Source organism: Cupressus sempervirens, chromosome 11 (assembly GCF_028749045.1).
Source record: "Cupressus sempervirens isolate cs-2001-9-10 chromosome 11, ASM2874904v1, whole genome shotgun sequence".
Classification (NCBI taxonomy): Eukaryota; Viridiplantae; Streptophyta; class Pinopsida; order Cupressales; family Cupressaceae; genus Cupressus; species Cupressus sempervirens.
In genome coordinates this window covers 252,851,444-252,876,743 of record NC_143128.1, presented here as the reverse complement: position 1 = coordinate 252,876,743, position 25,300 = coordinate 252,851,444, and the positions used below count along the sequence as shown (strand labels likewise).

General features: G+C 33.3%; 1 protein-coding gene across 2 annotated transcripts in view; it reads right to left on the bottom strand.

Annotated features, from left to right (window-relative positions):
* LOC149529105 (putative aldo-keto reductase 1) overlaps positions 1-4,131 on the bottom strand; it is an 82,602-nt gene extending 78,471 nt beyond the window's left edge. The window contains exons 1-4 of one of the 2 annotated variants that reach the window (XM_089811406.1): positions 3,875-4,131; positions 1,250-1,408; positions 948-1,151; positions 380-552 (exon numbers count right to left, since the gene is read on the bottom strand). In XM_089811406.1, the coding sequence (XP_089667532.1) occupies positions 380-552; positions 948-1,151; positions 1,250-1,408; positions 3,875-3,931 (593 nt within the window). In that variant the 5' untranslated portion in view covers positions 3,932-4,131. Of the gene's footprint in view, positions 1-379; positions 553-947; positions 1,152-1,240; positions 1,409-3,874 lie in introns of both variants that reach the window. The other variant, XM_089811405.1, reaches the window with a different exon arrangement.
* Positions 4,132-25,300: the final 21,169 nt, after the last annotated feature.

Below are 25,300 nucleotides of genomic sequence, written 5' to 3'. Positions count from 1 at the left end.
GAAGAGACGACCTTCACTATGTTTTACAAGATGTTTAAAATGTTGAGGGAATGTTTAAAATGTTGAGGGAAAACAATGGTTGCATTCAATTTAAAGATAAAGCATTGGTCTGCTAACTTCAAATTGTGGTACAACATCAGTAAATTTTATTGTTTCGTCGGAGTGAAGCAAATCATTCAAATTTTCCTGTCCACCGTGAGTCAGCTATCATTTAAATTGTATGAACTTTACCTCGTATGGTTATATCCAGAATGAATTCTTTTCAAGGTGAGCTAACAAAATTCACAGAAACAAATATGACTGCAAATACACGTTGTAATTGAATGCAGTTTACACTTTCTCAAGTAAAGGAGAAACCATGCAAGGCAATTTGTATTACCTGCATGCAGGAATTATTTCTGCTTCAATCTCTCGAGACCATAAGGACCATTCATACTGTACTGCAGTTATTGGGTGCACTGCATAAGCTCTTCTTATTGTATCTACACTGGCATCACAGAGTCCTATATACTTTATTTTCCCTTCCTGTACAAGTTTCTTCATTTCCCCTACCTAATGATGGATTGCAAATTGAAAGTTAGGTAGGTGCTCAAAAGGTAAGCAATGATGCATGGAAAATAAAAGAATAGATTATAAAATGAATTGATCAACACTTCTTTCTTATTGATTAGTTTTATATTACATGTGATTATATGAGCTCATTCAGGTATAAAAACAGGGAAAACGGAACCTGAACAGGATGAGCTACCAAGGCGATTTAGACCCTGGCCTTTCAGATCAGAAGACATCTAAGCTGCATGTATTGATTCATAAATGATGGGAAGCACCGAAGTAGATTTACTTTCTTAAAATTAAACTGAAAAAAAATATTCAAGAGGAAAAATTTGGAAGCTACCAGATGAATGCTGCATTAATTCAAAGACCAAGAAAGTGAAAATAGGAGTTACAGTTTCCTCAATTGGGACTTGTCTGTCTATACGGTGTGGGTAGTATAAGTCAATGTAGTCCATGCCCAAACGCTGAAGGCTAGCTTCACAGGCTTTTCTGACGTGCTCTGCAGTACCCTTTATTCCAGGTTTACCATCACTATCAAAATGGACTCCAAACTTTGTTGCAATCTGAATTCTCTCTCTAGGTAAGCATTTTAGTGCCTGTAACCCAATAATCATAGAGTTGATTCAAACTATTTCATGCATCAAGGAAAAGAGCATATAAGCATAAATCAAACTAAAAAGTTGACCTTCCCAACCAATATTTCGTTTGTGAATCTTCCATAGATATCTGCAGTGTCAAAAAATGTGACCCCCCTGTTGAAAGCATGTTGGAATAGAGAAGTTGCATCTTCCTCTGAAGCATGGTCGCCATATGCCCCTGAAAGTCCTGAACAGCCTAGACCTAGTGCTGAGACCTTCAATGTCACAAGCCAAAATAAAAATAATTATACATCTAGATAGACTGACAGAAGTAAAAACTTAACAAAAATTCATGGTCAACACAATTAGTAACTGTACATGGCCAAAGGAAAGAAGCGGCTGTCCTGCATAGACATGCAAAAGTCTTCTATTAAGTTGCATATGGGATGTCACACTGAGCTGCTTAGGACATTAATGAATTATTATGTATACACTGTTGAAGAAAGATAGATATAGAGATGAAATCATATTAATTTCCACGAATCATTAAAGTAATCCAAAGGAACTCAAAAAGTACAGCAAACTGCAATAGAAAATCGGAAGTGCCAGGAAATAACTCCAGCAATAGGAGTGAATACGTACAATTTAAACTAATTTTACAAAGTGGGAGCTAACTTGAATGGGTAACCTCCAGACACATGATAAATCCAAAATCCAAAATCCAAAGTCATGTTACAAAAAAATTCAATTCTGAGAAATTTATGCCATATACAAGTCCATGTAGGAGATGATAGGAAACAGGAAATCAAAGTCTATTAGATTACAACAAATTAACATGAGATTCTACTCATATCATGTTCCACGAATAGCATAATTGAAACAAATCAACAAACGAATATTAAGAATATCATAAATTCACAATTCTAACAAATAATATCTCTGAATAATGTCTAATATATCAAGCACTAATGGAGATGGATTCTCTCGTCCAAGATAAGCAATCACTAAGCTGTATCAAGGATTCAAAAAAATTAATAGTAGTTTGCAAGGGCAAATATACTCTCGGTGTGCAGCAAATGTCTCCAAATCTACATAAGTTGAAGTAGGTGGTAGAGACATACAGTTCAGTTTGCTGTAAAATATCTCGAGATATTTCATAAATGAAACAATCATCATTAGACATTTAGAAGATTGAAACAATTATCTATTTATAGATTCCAAGAGACAACCGTATCGTTGAATTCAATTGATTATATTAAGACTGATAATATATAGCTTTTTCTTGAGATTAGGCAGTTCAACAAACAAGTGAAAATCCAAGAAATCAAGAGAAATCAAAATATTGTATTTGAAAGCTGCACCACTCTTATTTCCTATTTAACTTTGTGGGTGCAGTTAGTTGCTGTGTACTTTGATAAGAGTCATAAAAACACTTGATAATATTTGTTCAGTTGAAATCAAGATTAAGTTCATGCCATTATCGGACTCTTTACAAAAGCTCACATGGCATATATAATGACTAAATCATTTATATTATGTTATATTTTATCGTTTTGAAAAATGTTAAATATAACAAACATTATTAATGAATTAAATATATCATTGTTAATATCTTGAATTTTTATATGTTATAAGTATTAACAAGTTAAATTTCTTACTGTTCGTATCCTGGGTTTAGGATATTGTAAGTATTGACTTCTTATTAGCTTGTTTCAAATATGGTACTTTAAGATCTGGTTTACCTCTGTCTATGATTTAAAATTCTATGCGGATCAAAGCTCTACTTTTCAACATTGTTATAAGCAGAAGATGAACTAGAAAATATCAAAAGCATGACACGTCCTGCCTGTAGCCTTTAATCCATATAGAATTCACATCCAAACATTCCTTGACTTAAAAGATCTCAGTGAAAATACACGGAATATTATCATCGGATATTGACCCAGAATTATGAGCATTGCAACCGCTCCACCTTGGCAGTACAACATGACCATGGCAGGTTATACGTTGGACTCTTGTTACTGTTATTAATGTATCATTTTCTGGGATTTTAAAGAACACTTTTGCCATTTTCGTATCAGAGTGGTTGGAGAATTAACCAAATTTTTGAAATTGAGTACTACTAAAATAAAACTTGTTCTGAGTAGTACTCACAACGAATTTGTCAATTCACCTATAACTTGTTTTGATAAAAGTGCATTTATAGTTAATCCTCCTTAAATTTGATAAAATTGGGATAACGCAATGTTTAAGACCTTTTAAAATCACCGGGAATCCTTGGGTCCTAAACTTTCGAAGAGGACTAGCAGGTTATACTTTACATTATTCACTGTCATTGATTTGTTTGTCTTTATTTGAAATATCAAGAAATAAATAATTTTGCCAGTTTGAAAGAAACCAATCATTTTTATTAGATTGGTTGAATTACCTATAAAAGAAACATTATCTATCAATGAATCTGACTAATATTAAAAATCAAATTTGTCACTTCACCCACAATTTCTTCGGTAAGATAATATTAAAGTATTTACAGTTAATCCTTCTCCGATCCAAAAAGATTAAGATTACTAAATCGTGTAAATGCTTCCAATTGTTAGAAACCTTGGATTTCGAGGAGGAACCAAATGCAAAGAAGCCTCCGCTGCCACTATATAAACCGTTGGGAATATAAGTCGTATTAAGAACAAATTGGCCAAATGCATCTGCAGCTGATTCTTCTCTAATCATATTTTTTAGCTTACCTGGAAACCTTGGGTTCCGAGCTTTCCAGGAGGAACAACAAGCAAAGATGCCTCCATAGCAATTTCTTTTGCTGGATCCGTTGAGTAGTGGAATTGTCTGCAGCAGCTCCTAACAGCACGTCGTCAATGTCCAGAATTTTCTTCCAGAATACTTGAGCTCCTGATTTCTAGGAATGTGGTCCCATAGGTCATTTTCTATCCATGTATATTGTATTTGATAATTAATTATAAAAAAGAGTTCTTATGGGGAGTCAATTCGCCTACGCGATTGGTTTGTTCTTCATCTCTTGCCGTGAATCTGATAGGCCATCAATAATAATATATTTAATTAATTAATGTGTGCGCAATTGTTTGTATTTATTGATGAGCTGAGGAACATAAAAAATACATAATATTTTTATTTGTGATTAACCAATGATCAAATGTGACTGTGGAAGTGTATAGATGCTTTGGGAATGCAGATTTGTTAGTGTCTATATACGTGGCTATTTTCTATCCAAATTATAAAATGATTTTTTTGAAAATTTTAACATTTGATGTATAGTTTGTAGTCGAAAATAACAAAAAAATTGGAAAAAAAATCATTACGTTTTCATAAATCTGCGAAAAAAAAAATTGACTTTGTTTTGTCTTTAGCGCATTTTGGATGGAGATTAGCCTGTCCCAAATATGTATTGTGGTCTTAAATATATTGTGTGTCTTTCTTTTAAGAGGTCTTTGGTTCAAATTTACTCAAGATTAATATATAACTAGTAGTTCAAAGCTTTTGTGCTTGCAACGATCAGTGGATAGGTATTTACTAATATTTTTTAAAACTATAATTTAATGTGCATAAATTAAAAATAATTATAAAAATTAAACTAATTTAAATTCTGTAACTTAAATATATAAATTAATAATCATTTTTTAAAAATTTCATCAAAAAAATTATTATGAAAAATTAATATTTTTTTTTATGAATATACTTTCTCTATTAATTAAATATTAAAGATACATATCTACAACAAAAGGGGTCAGGGATACAAATCACCCCACGAGTTCACTCGGCACTAAGGCGGAAACAAGAGCTATCATATTAGCTAAACTAATTTTAAAAATAAAATTAATTAATTTAAAAACTAAAACTTCGATCAATTTTTAAAATTAAAAGTTAAATAAAAGCAAGAAAAATGAGTTAAAAAGTGGAGATAACAAGTAAATAAGTTTCTAAATAAATATAAAAACAAGAGAGTTAAAATTAGAGATAAAATATAAATTAAATAAGACCTCATCTCAATAAATTAAATTATAAATAATTTCTAATTAAAATAAAATAATATTTGTTTTTTAAAAATAAACAACCAATAACAACTAATTAAGTTAAACAATAAATTAAAAAATAAAAGTTAAGAGTAGAGATGAGCGTAGATGATAACTAATTAAATTAAATAATTAGAAAAAACAAGAGTTAAAAGTGGAGTGAAATGAAAATTGGTTGAAAAATTATTAAGGACAAGGGCTAACAATTTTCTAATTAAAAAATAATTATACAGGAACAAAGTTTCCACATATAGTCTATCGACTAAATAATAATTAGTCTTAACAATAATAATTAATTAATTAATCTATGAAAAAATCTATAACTTGCAATGATTGTATAGTGTGTAATGATAATATTTTCGATTATACTTTAAAATAGGAAAATGTTGAAAATGTTGAATAAATAGTATATTTGTGTGAAATGACTTTTGAAATTGTTTAATGTTTTTAAAGTAAGTGGTGATATAATTTATGTTCATTTAAGACCACTACCATTTACTTTTGATTAATGAGGAGAGTGCATATTTTTTTAATCGAACAAAGTTGACTAAAATGAAGTACCAAAAAGAGTAACAATAAGGGAAACCCCCAAACTACACCATGAAAAATTAATATAACTTTTGTGGTAGAAACATCACAAAAATCAACCAAAACACCATGAGGACTAGAGTATCGTCAACATAAACAACCCTAACACACCATGAGAAACTATATCAAATGAACAATAAAATAAAAATAATAAAAAGGATGAGTTAAATGACATGTTGAATGCACCAAGACAAGGACACTCATTTTGTGTAACAACAAAACATTTGTGTTTGCCTTGGACATAATCATTCTTGACTTTGAATTTAGAGATTCGTTGAAACTACTAAGCAACCTTTAAATTCCTCTTCAATGCTCCTTGTAATTGAGAAAATAGGGGCGCATTATTAAAAAGAAGCCAAAGTAAACTCTTAGATGTATATTTTCCTATAAAAAATTACAACGAAAAGGTATTGTTGAAGTGTGAATTTCATAAGTGCAATATGATGTCATGCCAACTGATATTAGCAGTTGGATTATTGTATAAATTTATTCAAAATAGAGTTTGTTTTCAATCTAATCGATGCCCAACTGTATAAGGCCAAATCTCTCAAAAGAGCAAGCCTCAGTTTCTTAACAAAAGAATAGCCCCAAATATTTTTTCTTGTCTTTTTTATTTGACTAACAAATTAAGCATTTGGTTTCATATATTTTGCTAAATCCTTAATAAGCAAGTTGAATGTCAAAAATAAAAAGCATTGTACTTGTGAAAAAACTCAAATTAAGGGTTTATGATGGTGGGAAGGGGGCAGAATCTAGAAGAAATTTTTATATCATGAAAATTCTTTTTTTTGTCTCTTCTCATCATCTAGTAACCTTAAACATTTCCCTCCTTTTATTTTTCAAGGTTGATTTCATTGAAGGAGGAGGTTAGGAGACAAGATGATGGCCAAGGCATCAATTCTACAAGATGGCCAACTTCAAGCTCAAGATTGAGTCACCTATAAAATTATAAGAACAAATAAAATCATCAAAAGGCAATTTGAAGGTGAAGATCAAATGAGGTCCAGGTCAAACTATCAAAGTTTCATAAAGGTCGAGATGGTTCAAAATAAACCAAGATTCAAAAGTGAGATAAGTTTTCATAACGATTGAGGGATCCCACCACATGAATATATAAACAAGCTTGTGAATATAATCAAAAGCAAGTTCAAAAGTTTTAGGTTGTAGGTTTAGGTAAATCCATGAGGAAACTTTCCAAGGGATGGACCTAAGATTTGAGATGCAAGGCAATTATGGAATATGAGCCAAAACAATCATCCTCAAGAAATTTATGGTTTTAGCAAATTTTATCAAAGTTAGAAAGGTTGAGTATCAAGAGATATTTTCTCTTCATCAAAATATCCATTCTAACAATCGAGCAAGAAATATATGTATTTTAATAGACACATTCCACAAGCCAAGATTCAAAGAATATGTTTTTAGATAGACTTATAAGATGAGGTTTATGTGGTGGCACTTGGTTGACTTCTCCAATAAATAAAAATCTACATTTAAGCACAATCATTCACATTATGCCAAGTGTCCTATTTTCTCATTGGCTAGAAAAATCATTGTGATTTTCTTATTAGCCCATGATTTGGTGCCCTTGCATAATTCTTTGTAAACTTGGCAAAACTAATTATGGTTTGTGGGGATGAATCTCTATATTTTATCTTCAATAGATCTAGGATCGTCATTGTAATTGAGCATCTATAAAATTCCAAGGCCTTCTCATTTGCAATAGCTAGCAGAGGAATTAGAAGGTTGGATATTGAAGAAGATCGAAAAGCTAGAGTAGAGTAGATTACCTAAGGGCGAGATTTGATCAAATTTGCTCTATAAAGCTATCAATGTAATGGATAATTTATTGCTAGTTCTTCATGGTGGATTATTTAATGTTTATTTTAAGCATTGTATTTCTTCTCAGTCTTTCTCTTGGAGTAGATTTATGGTCATATTGAAGTAGTTTAGTTGAATGAAAGTAACCATGGATTTTTACTTGGTTAAATCAACAAATCTAGACCACTAGCATCTTGTTGATTATAAGTGTGTCTTGTGTGATTAGATGATGAAAGCACTTAAATTTAATTAATATTTAATCTTTAGCTTGTTTGCATCTATTTGATGGAATTGAAGAGAGGATATTGATGTTAAAACCATTTTGGTGTTCCTTAGAAGCTTGCACTATGTGGGTGGAGTTGTTGATTAAGCTACATCTTATAGATTCTGTAATGCCCTATTCGGGAACCCAAAAGAAATAAACCTAATATGTTACAAAGTTTACTGAACTAATTTTTTTTTTAAATTTTAAACAACATCAAAGTAACAATAATGTGGAAACAATATATGCATACACATCAAGAATGTACGTAATCAATTACAAATACAATTTCAATTCCTCAAGGATTCCTTCACGTTGAGTCACATTTAAGAAAGTTTTATTAATAATTTTAAGTCTCAATTACAATGTCCATAATCATAAAATGAATAAACACATACATAGCGATACAAGCAAATGCATAAGTTACAACTAATAATATGAAAGCACATCTAATGAATAACATCCACTACACATGTCACAGGGTATGTGAAAATAGATACAAGTACATCAATATACAATACAATATCCCATAGAATCTCAAAACACATGATACATAGATACATCAAATAAATAGAAGTCTTTAAGATATGAGGAAGAATGATAATGGTACCGTTGTATCAAGGAGCATCCAACAACTGTCAATATAAGGGAGACCCAAATCATAAGAATACATTACCTCTCGACCATGTTGTCACCTAATTAGACTTCCACTCCCACCATGCAGGATGGATGATGTATGATCCACACATGAATAATCAAATCATAAAATAATCCTAGGTAAAGAATCCTAATAGATAAAACTACCTCAAGGGTAACACAAACTACTCAAGAAGAAGAGATAATAAAAAATGAAAGGACATTCATTCCAATACTAACATCTTATACCAAATCAACATACAAATACCATGACAAAAAATATACAACTACCTCAAAAATAATGTCAGGTGTCACAAGTGCAATGACCAAAATATAACAACTATCATCAATAAAAGTAAACTACCAACCACTAACTCCAACAATAAAAAACACCACCAATGAATAATTGATCATTCATTAATAAAAGTCATTGTCAACAATAAATGACATACAATCAGTGAGTAACAAATCACAATAAATAAACCATCAAAAGTACAATCCAACAAGTACACCACCAGAGGCAAATATTAAAAAAATCATGAAGGAGACTCGGGCTACATACTATGGAGTGTCATCACATGAGCGAACTCTAAGGTTACCCTGGCAGTCTCTCAAAACCCTGTTGTTAGGATTAAACCAAGGATAGAAATATCAATTACATGCAAATATAAACAATATCAGAAAATAATAGATTACACAAAAAAGAATACAAGACACCAAGATTTAACATGGTTCACCCAATTCCTGGGATATGTCTACCAAATAGCAAGTCTGATATTATTATGATCTAGTGATTACAACCTGATTACAATCTATAATTCCTTACAACTCAATACTGCCGCAAGAACCAATTTTCGCATCACAACACTGAAACAATCCTTAATCCTAAGCCCTTTTATACAAGTATTTTTACTACTTTAGGGTTATAATTAATAACTACATGTCAACCCAAAATCCCAATAAAATAGGACCCAAATATTTTTTTGAAGTAAGTACAGTACTTTCCTGATCAGTCACCACAAACTAACACCGGTCCCCCTAGTGATGCTATGTGAAACTAGAATGCCCTCTTGTGATGACGAGGAAACTAGTCATGCCTCTCAAGGTATCATCTCCATCTCATCCTTAGTCTATACAAGCACTAAAAGCATGGACGAGGAAAAATCTCTAACTTATCTTTTTAATGTGTCTCAAGGAAAAGGGCTAGGCAAGATATTTTTTATTACTATGTTATCACTTGTTACACAACTTACAATGTGTTACCCTGGTAGCCACTTTGGACCCCAATCCCTATTGCAAGCCACTCCCATAGACATGCACCTATACTACCTTCCCAAAAATCACAAACCATAATAATGTCCCATACCACAAGAGTAATATTGATCAAATTTGGTTCCTTAATAAGCAACTCAAAAAATAACATTGGTTCTTGAAACCCAAGTTCTCATAAATGCTCAATAGCATAAAGCTCATAAAACATAAATCTCAATTGAAATCATAAAGTTCATCATGACATCTAGTCAAATAATCATAAAAGAAATATCAAAAATGCCTCTAGTGCACATCCTAACTTGGCCAACTAAACAACCCACAAAAAAATATATCAAAAAGATAAACATCATGAGACTATGAATAGAATATTTTCAGTCACATGATTTAATTCCACCAATTTTTCTTGTTTAGTTTTGTTAGGCCCCTTCCCTAGTACCTTATTACAAACCCTAAATGTTATGGATATGATAAGGATTTAGGAAGAGCAAGGACATTAGATGATATGTTTTAGTTTCTTGTGAAGAGGACGTGAATTATATATAGTTATCCTTACATCTTATGATAAAATGAGGGTAAGAAGGTTTTAGAATCTATGTATGTCATGAGCGATAATTTACTTATCAATAATCAACTACAAGATGTTGCTTGAGATGGATATAGATTTTAGTTATTGCCAGGTCAAATAACCTATTTAGTTGCATTGGGTTATTTCCTAGAAACTAGGTCGATGGATTCATGGTATTTTATGACAGATTAGTATAATGAATATTTAAGAAAAGATGAATCAATGCCACCCTTGTAAGAATTACCAATAGTGTAGATGGAATTTTTTTTAATCAAAGATTGGACAAGGGTCTACACGGTAGAACTTAGTATGACATAAACTGTAATAAGCCAATTATTGTAAAATAGTATTGGATGGATATGTTGTGGTGAATGGTAAGTAAGATGTGATGTTTCATGTGGATATAATGTAATAGAATGTAATGGATTTATTAAATGATTGATTTTGAAACTACATGACATGACTATGCAAACATCTTGATTTCCTGACATAATTGATAAAACTTATGAGGTGTAGTCTCATAGTGATAACAAGATGTTGTTAAAAAGGATACTAGTTGTGATGTTTATATTTTGGTGATTTTGATATGTATTCAGAACTAATTTTTAGGTTTTTTGACTTAACAATATAGATTCAACATTTCATTGCCATGATAGAAAATGGAATATAACATGATTTAGAATATAAATTTGATCGTGACAGGGAAAGATTAATGTTGACATGCAAACCTTGATATCTTAATGTTTTGAATGCTTTTGATTAGAAAAAGAAAGGTTAATTATGGAAATTTGAATATGTTGGCTTTGAAATGTTAAAATTGTCATGCATCTATACACATGTATTTTTGTTATATATGATTTTTATTGGACTACTGATGCTCGAGTTTAGTGTGCAGGTAATTGAACCATGGAATTTAATCGGGGGAACAAGGTCCAAACTCATGTGGACACAATTTAGCCAAGATGAATCTTTGGAGGATTCAAAAGCCTTGTTGTGATGTGTTTATTTCATAAATGTAAGTTTGCATGTGTGTGGTAAATTTAGTCTCATAAATATACTAGGGATATCTCATGGTGATGGGTAATGTGTTTTAAATGTGTCACTTGACACTTGTAATTGTTTATGTGTTGATGACATGTCACCTAGGGTTTTGATCATGAAAACATTTAACCTTAAACAAAATGCCCTTCAAAAGATTTAACCCAATCCACTTGTAGAAAGGATAAGATGGGTCACCATCAAGGGGAATTTTGAATTTAAACTTGGAAGTGATTTTCGAGGGTCAAAATGTGGTCACAAAGGGCCATTTTTGTGAAAATAAGCTACCCATATGTTAGTATAACATGTTAGGGACCTAAATTTAACCATTTTATTACTTAGCTAGCCTAGGGGGTCCCTTGCCCAATGCATGCTTCCACCAATTCGAAAATCGAGTTATCCCATGAGTCCATCCCCATCTTTCCACTTGGTCAAAACAACAAATCTCGTAGGGAGAAAGTTGTAAGAGATAGCAGCTTGATGTTTTTTTCTAAAAAGAGATAGTGGGAGAGTCTTGTTAGGGATCTTTGACAAACTAGTGAAGTGTTCACCCACTCTCTAAGTTTAGAGAAAATTAGGGTTTGGAGAGGAAGCTAAGGAAACAAGGAGCTCTTCCACAAATTTCCTTGCCATTAGCTTGAACAAAGGTTGGTGCCCATTCCAAAATCCTCGTTGCACTTGTTCATTATGTAGAATATGTGTTCATATTGTGAATGGAAATATGTAATGTATGTGGTGTTGTATTTGTTGTTCTGTGTAAATGGTGATGAATTTATCTTTCATTTTCTCTTGATTTTGTGCATGAATTGTTTATGGGTGTGAATGCTTCACTTACCCTGGGAGGGAAGAGATGCCTTGGGTAAAGGGATTAGTTGGGCTCAACAATGTAGTTAAGAAAATCTTCTCTTGGACAAAAGAGATTTTTTTGTTATGGAGTACGGGCTCCATTGTAGCCATATGCCCTTCAAATGTGAAATGGAGGTATAAGTGTATCAATGTGAAGAGGAGGATATTTGATAGCCTTGAAGAGGCATGTTGTATATGCAAATTTGTATGTTTTATGGATATGACATTCTCCTCTTGATGAGCCCACCTTCACCCATTATTCATGATTCGTATAGTAATAATTGTGTAAGCTATGGTTGGGATTTCTTTTGTGAATGTAAATGTGACTTGTGATTTTATTGAGTTGTTCATGCATGAGTGAATGCTTGTGTGTAATCCGTTTGGAGCTTTGTTCCCCTAGCTTGGTGGGTGGCTTCTAAGAAGCCTAGGTTGGGAGGTGAGCCTCCATGGTTCTTGTATAAATGTTTTGCAAGTTTTGTGGTTTTGATCCATGAAGAAATTGGGGCTTCATTCCTGCATTGATGAAGTGAAAGATATGTCAATATGAAATGCATTTGAAAGGAGGAATTTTCCTTTATGCTATTGTGTAATGTGTTGTGGTGACAAGATCTCTATTATTATTTTATGTAATGTGTGGTAAAGGAGGATCTACACTTTATAGGATAACTTATGAATATGGAATTGTGAGAAGAATGAAGTTGGAATGTGGATATATGTAGTGTATTTATGATTCAATGTTATGCATTTAGTTGCATTGTAATGGAAAGGTTGTTTTACCTTCATAAGTTGCATAGGAATGAAATAATTAGTTCATGTAAGAGAATAACAACTAATATGAAGTCCATGTTGAAGCTACATAAATGAGTTATTTCTCTTCATGTATATTAAAGAATCAATCAATAGTCGCATTTCATAGATTGCTTACGTGAGAGAATCATTGTAACCATGTTATGTATTTTGAAACAATGGCATTAAAAATTCTTGCATTGCAACAATCATGTGTGAGCATGAGAAATATTTCACTATATTTCAAGTTATAAGTAACTCTCTATATAGGTTTTTCATCAATTAGAAACATATATTTGATATTGTACATATGTATCTTGTGTGTTAAACTATTGAGTTTGTAAGCATTAATAACCCTATAGATTAGTTAGATACAAAGAATAATATCAACTTGCAACTAAAAAGAATGGACAATTCAAATCAAGCCAATAGCAAATCCATAGTCATGGCCCCTCCTAGAATGAGAAGATAGAAAAGAAAAAGCATAAAACCCATAGAAAGAGCATGCCTGTACATGTACATTAGCTCCCTGGATTTTGTATGGGATGTGGGAAATAATCCCACCGCCCCCCCCCCCCCCCACCCAATTACAAAGCAATAAAATATTGAGGAGAATATTTCCAATATCTAACCTCCAAAATAATAGGTAAAAGGTCAATAAAGAGACTCCTAATACCCAGTGACTATACTAGAGTCACTATCATAGAATATATTATAATTCAAGACCTCTATTGCTCCTACCCATGTGAAAGGAACTAGTCAATACAACAATAATGGAAAAGAACACTCTTAACCAAAAAATAAAAGGATGCCAAATATACATATTGATTTGACAAGTAAAAAGGGTGCCTAGACATGGAGTGCATACAAAAATAAATAAATAAAATAAACAACTTAATGCAAAGTACCTAGAAAAACTCATTAAAGATGACCACATCATCGATAGGGCAACGGCTACCCAGGTAGCCAAATTGATTGCCTCGGTATGCCCCCCCTCCTCATGCCATCCATGCTTGGCATCACAATACTTCTAACAGTGTGCAGTGTCTGTCCGTCCTTGTCATTCGTAATTAATAAAATAGTACTTATAATATTTGATTTATATTTGTTTTATTAACTCAAGCTCCCTCATTCTTTACACTTATCTTTTTTATACTTTTTTTTTTTTTTTTAATTCATTCGAAGGTTTGCATAATATTTGATTAGTGTAATATGTTTAATAATATTCTTTATAAAAAATCAATATATTATTATTATATTATTTTTTATTAATTTTAATTTATTTTTTATAAAAATTCCATAAATATTTAATAGTGTATTAATGTTATAAATATTATTAAGTGTATTTTTTATAAAAATTCTATAAAAACTTAATAGTTTATTAATGTTATAAATATTATTAAGTTTAATTTTTTATTACATTAATAATTTATTTTAAAAATTTATTAAATTTTATTTTAATTTTATAGTTGAATTTAATGAAATTCTAGATATAATATAGAAAAATTTGGGTTTAGATTAATATAAGTATGGATTGAATTCAAAATTTTCAAAAAAATTGTAATACTTATTTAACATTAAGATTTTATCATAGATTTATTTTTAAAAATTAAAAATTACTATTATCTATCTTATGATTTTAACTTTTTTTTCCCACGAGAGGTTTCATACATATAATAACATTAAGTGTGATTACAATGCCAAATCCATAAACCAATCACTATAATACAATATAGATCTTTTTAATTAAGTGTGTCTTTTATATATACTTACTATAGAACAATAAATCTCCTTTTATTTTTTCAATTAAGTGTGTCTTTTATATATGTTTACTATAGAACAATAACTATCTTATTATTTTTTCTTAGGACAAAGAAATGTGGAGAACTAAGAGAAGTGATATATATCTTCCTATTTATTTTTTAAAAAAATTACGATGACATGTAATTGGAGAATTACAATTATTTATAGTTCAAAATATCAAATTTATGGTTAGTGTCATTTAAAAAAATAACTTTTGAATTTTGAATTTATTATATTTCTATTTTTTTAAATGTTTAAACTTTAAAAATGATATGCCTAGTTGTGTTTTTTATTAAATATAGGTTTAAATCAATTAACTTTGAACATAAAAATATTAACATCAAACTCAAGTACTTTAACATCAAACAAAAAAAAATCTTATAATATATAATCTAAATTTTAGATCAATTTTTTTAAAATTAAAAAATTAAAAATATAAATATCATCAAAATTTACTTATTTTTAAATTAAAAACTTTAACAAATATAAATTCATAGCTATTATTAAAATTTTAATCAACAAATAAAATTTATATTTAAAATTAAAATTCTAAATGGTTGGAATATAAAATAATAGATTCATAATGCAAATAGAGATATAATTATTAATTTAATTTAATTATTTATAATTTCTCTCATAAAGTCAAATAGTTATTAACTAAATGATTACAAAGTGAACTCTACCACAACTTCTCTTAAAATCTAATAAAATTCTAAATATTTATTTATTAACCTCCCTCTTGCATTAATAAATATAAAATCATTTGTATGCAACTAAGAGTTTAAATTAGACTTAAATAATCACTAAGACTAACATTCACTTTATAACTAACTTCTGAAAACCAGACCTTGGTGGGTTGGATCTCAACAGACGTTGTGTGGCAAAGAAAGGGAAGATAATTTATAAGAATACATACTTGGGTAACACTAAATTGCTTAGCATTGGCACTTGACCTCACTTCTATTTCCAATTTCATATAAAATTAGGTGTTGTCAATTCATTTTTCCCTCCACTTGATTCATCGTGATTTACTAGAGTTCTCTCATTCTCATTATCTTGAGTCCCACTAACTCATTGGAGCATCTCTACTTGATTTCAATGCTTGATCAATATTTTTTTTTTATAAATCCATAATTTAGATTTAGATTAGAGAGATTAGATTTCCACAATCCATTAAAATTGTTGTCATGTAGTTATGTTGTGGATTAATTAATGAGTTTCATAATCATTTAAATATTCATAAAATTATAAGATGGACATACTATTTTTTTATTCAATTGTATAAGATTTCACAATACATTCAACAATCTATTGTCACATAATAGAAACACGAAGTAAAAAAAATCTTCAATAATAAATTATTATTGAAATAATAGATTACAAAAAATAATCCCCATCATTTATGAAAAGCAAATCTTATAGAACTTAATCTAAAAATAAGTTAACATTTTGAAACCTAAAGTACTAAATAAGATTGTGGTTATGGTGTTTTACCTCAAGAGTTATATAAATGAGTTTCATAATTATTTTAAGATTTACAAGATTTTTTTTTTATAAAATAAGATACATTGTATTTATAAAATATGTAATGCTTAGGGTACACAATTTTTAGATTTAATCATATATTTCATTTTTTCTTTTAAAACATGGAACACATTGGCAATCCATCATCAATAGATGATTAGAGTAAAAAAATAAAATCTTACACATCTATTTATTGTCGAAATGATAAATAATAGATGGCATTAAAATTAAACAACATATCTTAGTTTAAATTTCTGTATTTTACACTTTTTATTTTCTTTACAGTGATCTAGCATTTGATGCAAGATTAATATTGCCATAGATGAATAGTCATATTCAAGTTATATGTAGTTTACAACATAAAAAATGGAAGAGTGTCTTAATCTATTTCAATGCAATATAAACCTTCAAACTTTACAAATCAAATATGATACTATTGTTGATAGATGCATATGTGATTAATATGTACAGATATAGGTTACATGTCATTAAACCCAAATGACTGAGAAGGACATGATGGATGAATTAGCTAAAAAACCCATGACAATTATTATGGTGTAGCAGCTAGATGTTTTAAAAGATAAGAAAATGAATGAGCATAGAGGAGAGGGACACGTAGACAAGAAAAGCAAATAGATAAAGAGAGTGGAGAAAGGAGTAGACATGAATGGTGGAGATAAATATGTATAGAGGAGACATATGAACAAAATAAGAGACTTAGAGACATAGAGATGAAGATAGAGATATAAAGTGATTTATAAAGACACATAGGGTAGGGGTGGGTGGCTATAGAAATCATGAAAGATAATAATTTTAAAAAAAATCTCTTTTCTTTTTTTCTTTTGTGTGTGTGTGTGTGTGTGTGTGTGTGTGAGAGAGAGAGAGAGAGAGAGAGAGAGATAGAGAGAGAGAGAGAGAGAGAGAGAGAGAGAGAGAGAGAGAGAGATTTATATAGAGAGAGGTAGAGAGGATGAGATGTATAGGGACATAAAGATAACGAGATAGAGATTAAGATGAGGGAAAATTATGGAGACATAGAGAGTTAAAGGTACAAGAAGAGGATGATGGATGAAGATGGATGGAGATGGTTGGATAGATAGAGGGAGATGTGGCTAGTAATGGGGGAGGGAGATGGAGATGGAGATAAATATTGAGTGAGAAGATGCAAAAAAAAAAGACAGTGATAGAAATAGATCAATAGGTGAAGGTAAAAAAGAACTAGGGAGGTATATAGAAAAACATAGAGAGAGGAAGATAGAGAGAAAGATATATGGAGGGTGAGATAGATTAATAAAGAGACAAGAATAAATAGGGGTAAGTGCACCAAGTTGTGGTGCCAAAAGGGGGGTATAAGTGGACACTTTTTTTTGAAATCAACAATTTCTGAACTTCAACAAGAATTTGAATATAGTTACGCTCAAAATGTTAAGATATGACAAAAACAAAAGTAGTAGTGAAGTAACCCTGACAGGTTATTGCTTTCTCTAGCACCAAAAATAACTCTTTATTCTTCAAACAATCGAGCTCTGATACCACTGAAATGATCCTAGAAGTTTTGAAATAAGTACTTCTAGTCTCCTCCAACTGAATGATTATCCGATACTAGCAACGTATGAAAACTGGACGCCTGCCGTGAACTGTCCTGAACATGTGGATGCATAAACCTATCCGCAGCAGGTATCTGGAAGTGATCGCAGTCAGGGGAATGATCATCAACGAATCTTCTGTATCCTTGTTCTGTCTTTTCCTGGGAGTGTTTAATCCTTGCCACGAAATTCTCAATGCGATCTTAGACTGAGATTTCTCTTATGAATCCTGCGATACCTGTCATCTTCCAAGTCTGACCATTCCGCCTAGTCACCTTATCTCTGTCACCTGTATGAATTGCGACCTGTGACAGGGTGCTCGGCTGCTGGTTGTTTTTTTTACTGGACGACGGGAGGACGCCGATACTAAGTCAGAAATTGGGAAACAGTCCTTACAAATATTCGGACCTGTGTCTAATCACTTCTCCACTACTCCTTCGGTCTTGTCCTAGATTAATGCGTCTTTTATAGTTACAATGGATCGACCATTATGCAGCAGACTCCATTTCAAACCCGTGCTTGGTTAGAATGACGCCTGGCTGGAGTTTCAACAGCTATTCAAGGATTCTTTACCCTTGTGATAGTATGCCCAGTCGGTATCACATGCCCTTCTTCGAACTTCTGTTGCGAGATGATGCCGACACTGATCGTGGACTCTGCCACTCATATATGATAGTCTTGCTGTTAACGACACCTAAATTGGTTAATTTATTCCTGCCATCGGCTTGAAGATGACTGTAATACGTCTGCCCTTCACTATTGGGCCCGAATTCGAACCGATATTGATTGCAATGTAGGTGCCCTCACTGCCCAGATGCCTCTGCAGCTGCGCTCGTACCATGGATCTGCTGGTTCCGCAGGTGTCTAAGGTGCCCTTATGAATGATGACAGTAATCACCATATGCATGAAACTCGTAATCAAAGGTACTGGATTTCCTGGCTAGGTCGCAATGTCGCATTCAGCCTTGCATAGCAAACCCTCCACTTGGTGCGTAAATACCAGGCTGGGAAAATGATCTTTGATAATCCTCAAATTCTTCTTACAAATCTAAATTGATATCAGTCTCTAGAAGCATTAAATCTGAACCACTGAAATTGGCCTTAAGCCACAGATAATTGCCCTGATGAAATGACTGAATGTCACCTCCAATTTGCAATAATTCGGATGATATTTCACACCCTCAAAATTGCGTACCGATTGAGAGTTATCGTTCTCAATGGCCAACTGTGACAATTGTAGAAACCCTAGGTTCCACAATGCACTTGTGATTAAATCACAATCTGAAAATCAAAGAGAGATAATCAACTGCCTGATTCGAATGGAGCCCCGGGGTGCCTATTTATTCTTTTTCTCCATCCTCTCCAGAGACTTCTAGAATCTTTTTGATCTTATCCCTCAAGTGACTTTATTAAATACTCCAAGTCACTTTATTAAATACTAAAGTCACTTTATTAAATACAAGGTCATCTTTTAATATTTATTTATTTAATTAAAATAACTAATTAGTTGTCCTTGGACAACCATTAATTAAATTAATTAAATCGAACTGTCACCAGAAAATTGGGGACATGACAAGTAGTCCTTTGAATTTAGTTTTAGGTCCTCAAAAAAGGGGGCCATAGAAAGTGGTATTATTTATTCAGAAAAAACATAACATAGTACAAAATGTGGCCCACCTAAAATTTTAACTTTTTTTTTGAAATTCTTTAATCACTCTGGTCAAAAGTTACCTAACACTATGTAGTTTATCGCAAATTTTTTGGGTAATTTTATAATGTGTATTTTTTTAATGAAATTTTTAATTGGACATGTCCTAAAAATGTGAAATATTCATGTGCTCCCCCTAGAAATGATTGAAAACTAATCTAAAATCAAAACTTCTTTTTTCAAAGTGTGTATAATGGAGTCTAGTTTCTAAAAAACTAAGTTGTTGCAAAATTTGATGAATGAGTTGAAATCTACAGCCCAATTGGTACATATTGGTTTTTGACAAAAAATGGACATACATTCAAAAGAAATTATAGTGTAAAGGCTTGAAATCGTTCAAATAAAAAATAAATTATATGGTTATATAGCTAACACAGAGACCTACAATGTCATGTAACCTAATTTTATCGATGCTCAACCATGAGGGAACTTGAAGGAGAGCACACAAGAAAAATCAATCATTTTTTGTATGTTTGCAGCAAAACCATCTCAAACCAATTTAGAGACTCCAAACCTTTGGGTTGGATCCCCAAGGCAAAACCAAGCCTTAGGCTTGGTAGAATGCAAAACTTTGAATAGCGAGTGTGTGCTATAGGATGCACGCACTATTTAAAGCTTTTTAAAATTTGGGTCTTAATAGCGCATACATACTTTAGTGTGCATGCACTATTAAGACCTAAATTTCACTAAAGAGGGAAGGAGAGAGGTAGAGAGGGTAGAGAATGAGAGAGATTAGAAGATGGGAAGAGAGTAGGAGGTGGGATAGGGAGAGAGGGAGAAATAGAGAGAGAGTAGGGGATTGGAGAAGGTGGGATAGGGAGAGAGGAACGGGGGGGAGAGAGAGAAAGAGTAGGAGAGAGAGAAAGAGAGAGAGAGAGTAGGGGATGAGGGAGGGAGAGAGAGGGTAGGGGATGGGAGAGAAAGAGAGAGAGCAGGGAGAGAGAGAGAGAGAGAGAGAGAGAGAGTAGGGGGTGGCATAGAGAGAGAGTAGGAGATGAGGGAGAGAGAAAGAGTAGGGGATGGGAGAGGAGAGAGAATAGAGAGGGAGAGAGAGAGTGAGAGAGAGTAGGGGGTGGGAGAGAGAGATTAGGGGATGAGAGAGAGAGAGAGTAGGTAGTGGGAGAGGGAGTGGGAGAGGGAGAGCGAGAGAGAGAGTGAGAGGGGATGTGAGAGAGAGAGATAGAGAGAGTAGTGGATGGGAGAGAGAGAGAGAGAGAGAGAGAGAGAGTAGGGGATGTGTGAGAGAGAGTAGGTAGTAGGAGAGGGAGTGGGAGAGGGAGAGTGAAAGAGAGAGAGGGGGGATGGGAGAGAGAGTAAGAGAGAGTAGGGGGTAGGAGAGAGAGAGAGAGAGAGTAGGGGGTGGGAGAATGAGAGAGAGTAGGGGATGGGGGGGGAGAGAGAGAGAGAGAGAGAGAGAGAGAGAGAGAGAGAGAGAGAGAGAGAGTAGGTGGTGGGAGAGGGAGTGGGAGAGTGAGAGCAAGAGAGAGAGAGAGAGGAGAGGGGGGATGGGAGTGTGTGTGTGTGTGTGTGTGTGTGTGTGTGTGTGTGAGAGAGAGAGAGAGAGAGAGAGAGAGTAGGGGATGGGAGAGAGAGGAAGTGTGTGAGAGAGTAGGGGGTGATAGAGAGAGAGTATGGGATAGGAGAGAGAGTGAGAGTAGGGGATGGGGGAGAGAGAGAGAGAAAGAGAGAGAGAGAGAGTAGGAGATGGGAGAGAGAGAGTAGGCAGTGGGAGAGGGAGATAGATAGAGAGAGAGTAGGGGATGGGAGAGAGAGATTGAGAGAGAGAATGGGGGGTGGGAGAATGAGAGAGAGAGAGTAGGAGATGGGAGAGAGAGTGAGTAGGCGGTGGGAGAGGGAGAGTGAGAGAGAGAGAGTAGGGGATGGGAGACAAAGAGTGAGAGAGTAGGCAGTACGAGAGGGAGTGGGAGAAGGAGATAGATAGAGAGAGAATATGGGATGAGAGAGAGAGTAGGGGGTGGTAGAGAGAGCATACAAGATGGGAGAGAGAGAATGAGAGTAGGGGATAGGAGAGAGAGAGAGAGTAGAGAGGGAGAGTGAGAGAGAGTAGAGGATGGGAGAGAGAGTGAGAGAGAGTAGGTGGTGGGAGAGGGAGAGCGAGAGAGAGTAGGGGATGGGAGAGAGAGAGTGAGAGAGAGAGAGTAGGTGGTGGGAGAGGGAGTGGGAGAGGGAGATAGATAGAGAGAGAGAGTAGGGGATGAGAGAGAGAGATTGATAGAGAGAGAGTAGGGGGTAGGATAATGAGAGAGAGAGAGTAGGAGATGGGAGAGAGTGAGAGAGAGTAGGCGATGGGAGAGGGAGAGCGAGAGAAAGAGAGAGAGTAGGGGATGGGAGAGAGAGTGAGAAAGAGAGTAGGTAGTGGGAGAGGGAGAGTGAGAGAGAGAGAGTAGGGGATGGGAGAGAGAGTAGGCAGTGGGAGAGAGAGAGAGAGAGAGAGAGAGAGAGAGTAGAGGATGGGAGAGAGTGAGAGAGAGTAGGCAGTGGGAGAGGGAGAGTGAGAGAGAGAGAGTAGGGGATGGGAGAGAGAGAGTAGGCAATGGGAGAGGGAGAGTGAGAGAGAGAGTGTGGGGGATGAAAGAGAGAGAGTGAGAGAGGGAGTAGGCGGTGGTAGAGGGAGATAGATAGAGAGAGAGTAGCCAAAGAGAGAGAGAGAAAGAGAGAGAGAGAGTAGGGGATGGGAGAGGAGTGGGAGAGAGTGAGAGAGAAGGGAGAGAGAGAGAGAGTAGGGGATGTGCGTATGTGCTATAGTGTGTATGCACTATATGAAAACACCAAAAAATGGTCATAATGAAAGTTTGGGTCCCTACTAATCCATATTTTGCTTTTTGTCTATTGTTTATTCTGTTGTTTTGATAGAAAACATAGGTTTCATACTATTGGAAGTTAGCAAACACTATTTGAAGGCTTTTTGAACATTCTTTCATTCTATTTGAAGCTAGCAAACACCAAATTCAACCATTGGATGCACTTTTTGAAGGCTTTTTGAATATTCTTTCTATAGAAAAGGTTAGTGTAGTCCTTTTTAAATATTCTTTGTTATTATATAGAGACAAATTTGATTATAATTTGACATGTTGTTTAATATATAGTGAATATATTGAAATTTGTATGTTTGAATGAATTTTTATTTGGAAATGGTTAGAAATTTGACAATTTGTTTAATATATATTGTGTATTCATTGAAATAATTGGAATTTGTATATGTATTTGAATGATTTGTAATTTACAAATTCTAAGTAATTCAGATTTTTGAACAATTTGACATATAGAAATCATCATCATGCCAAAGAACAAACCAAAAATTCAAACAATAGAAGAGAGGGAGAGAGATTTGGCAATTAAAATAGATAAAATGAAACTACTACGTGAACAAAGAAAAATTTAAAGCAATAATGAAGAATGTCTTTCGAAGAGGAATAAGAACCACTGATACAAAGAAACAAAGAGGAAGAATTGGAAAGAAAAAGAGAACAAATGAGACTATTATGCTCAAGAAGACAATTGAATTGTGAAGCTACACCATCTTCCAATATTGGAGTCATATCATCATCTCATGTTGAAGAGACACTAATTTGTAGATCCGACGATGTGCACACTCCATCATGTCATGTTGAGAGCACAACATCAACATATCAAGTAGGTGTTATTCCATCATTTGCATCTTATTGCCAAGGCACATCATCTTTAGTTCAAGGTACGCAAAGCATTCAACCTTATGTTCATGTTCAAAATGTTGAGGGAATGGAAGAGATTATAACACCTTCTAGAATTTGTTTTAGAAGACCAAATTATTTGAGTGATATTGACACTAACATTTTGAAATCAATGCCTCACAAGATTAGCAAGTGTACTTGTGAAAGAAAAGTTAATCGTATGTGGAGATTATTCTTTGAAGAATTAAATATTACAGATCAATGCCAATTATTTGTTGAAATGATGAGGAATTTGAAATTTAGGCCTATCATGAAGATTCTTGGGCTAAGAACGATGAATGATTCAAATTAAAAAAGTATTGTAAAGAATCTAATGATCGCTTATGACAAAGTGGGTTCAAAATCATGCACCAAAGATAGTAATATCACAAGATGGGTACTTACATCAACAATAGTAAGTACCCAAATGAAGAAAGCTTGACTCATGAAAAAGACAAGAAAAATATTGAAAATTGGTAGAGATACTCTAAGGAGAGCCACACTAAGGCGTGAGAGATTGGAAGATCCAACAAAAAAATGAGTTATGGACATTTAGCGGTAGACTATTGTGAAAGGATAAAGAAATTAGTGAAGCTTTGAAATCATTGATCAAAGATTTTTTAACAAATAACAAGTGTTTCCCCTAATCAAAGAGATGTTGTAAGAAGGAGGATTGGTAGCCAAAATCGTGACCCACATATGAAACATTTTTTGGACTCAATTCAGACACAATTTTTTGCAAAATTTATTGGTTTGTATCCTCAAATTCGAATAAGTCAAAGATTTTTGAGATGGGTAAATTTTTTTATGTGAAGATAAATCACACACGCACAACTTGTTGTTGTAGGATACATATTGAATTTTCTAACCATTTTGATGTTTTTAGGCATATATGTGTGTTTTTAAATTCTAAGTTTATTTTGCAGGATTCTGACATGAATGAGCCACCTAGATCTTCAAAGAAATTCATATCCAACATTTTATGTGAAATAGGGGACAACCAACAATTCTACAAGACATCATGCTTGGATGGTACATGCTTATTTTGTGGCTCTTTGCAACTTTTATCAACTTGTGAACATATGGATAGTACACATGCAATTAGAAATGAAATAGTAGATTATGGAAAATATAAGACAGTGACATATGTTCTAAAAGATGGGAAACATGGTTAAAGATGTAATTTAGTCATTGAAAAGTTTCCAATGTATGATTTCAGAAGATTTTTCATGAAAAGATTACTTACGAGTATGTATGCAAGGCATACACATAGAGCTTGATGGCTGGATTTGTAATTCAAGTTCTGCAAGGATACGTTTTCACTAGATACCATTGTTTCAGTTGTAGACTTCACAGAGAACTACACACTACAACCACAAAATGAGGTGCAAGCAAAGTATTATATTTCTCAACAGATTTTCATATTTGTTCACATAACATTCATGCATTCCCCTACAAGTGTAGAGGATAACAAGAAGATTTTGAGGGAGTATCATTTTTACATCAGCGATGATCGATCACATTCTACAGAGTTTTTACATGGTTGTTTTCAACTATTTTATGAAGATTTGGCTAACAGGGGCATACCATATCATTAGCACATTATTTGGTTAGACAATTGTGCATCTTAATTCAAGAATGCACAGATGTTCTATTGGTTGAGTAGGATGCACAGGTTGTCTATAATTCAATATATGTGGAATTTCACAGAGGTTGGTCATGGAAAGGGAGAGCACGATGGTGCAAGCGCATGCATCAAAAGAGCCTTAGCTCATGAAGAATTAAATTACAAAGATGGAGCAATATTGACAAATGCAAAATCCATCGTCTAGTGGTGTAACACTATAATGGGTCCAAGTAAGGAAAGTGAGTCTATGGCTCATAAATTTTTTTGGTTGATAGATAATACTAACATTGCACCATATGAGGATTGTTGCACACTAATAAGATCAAGTGAGTTGCACTCGTTTAGAAGCTCTGATGTA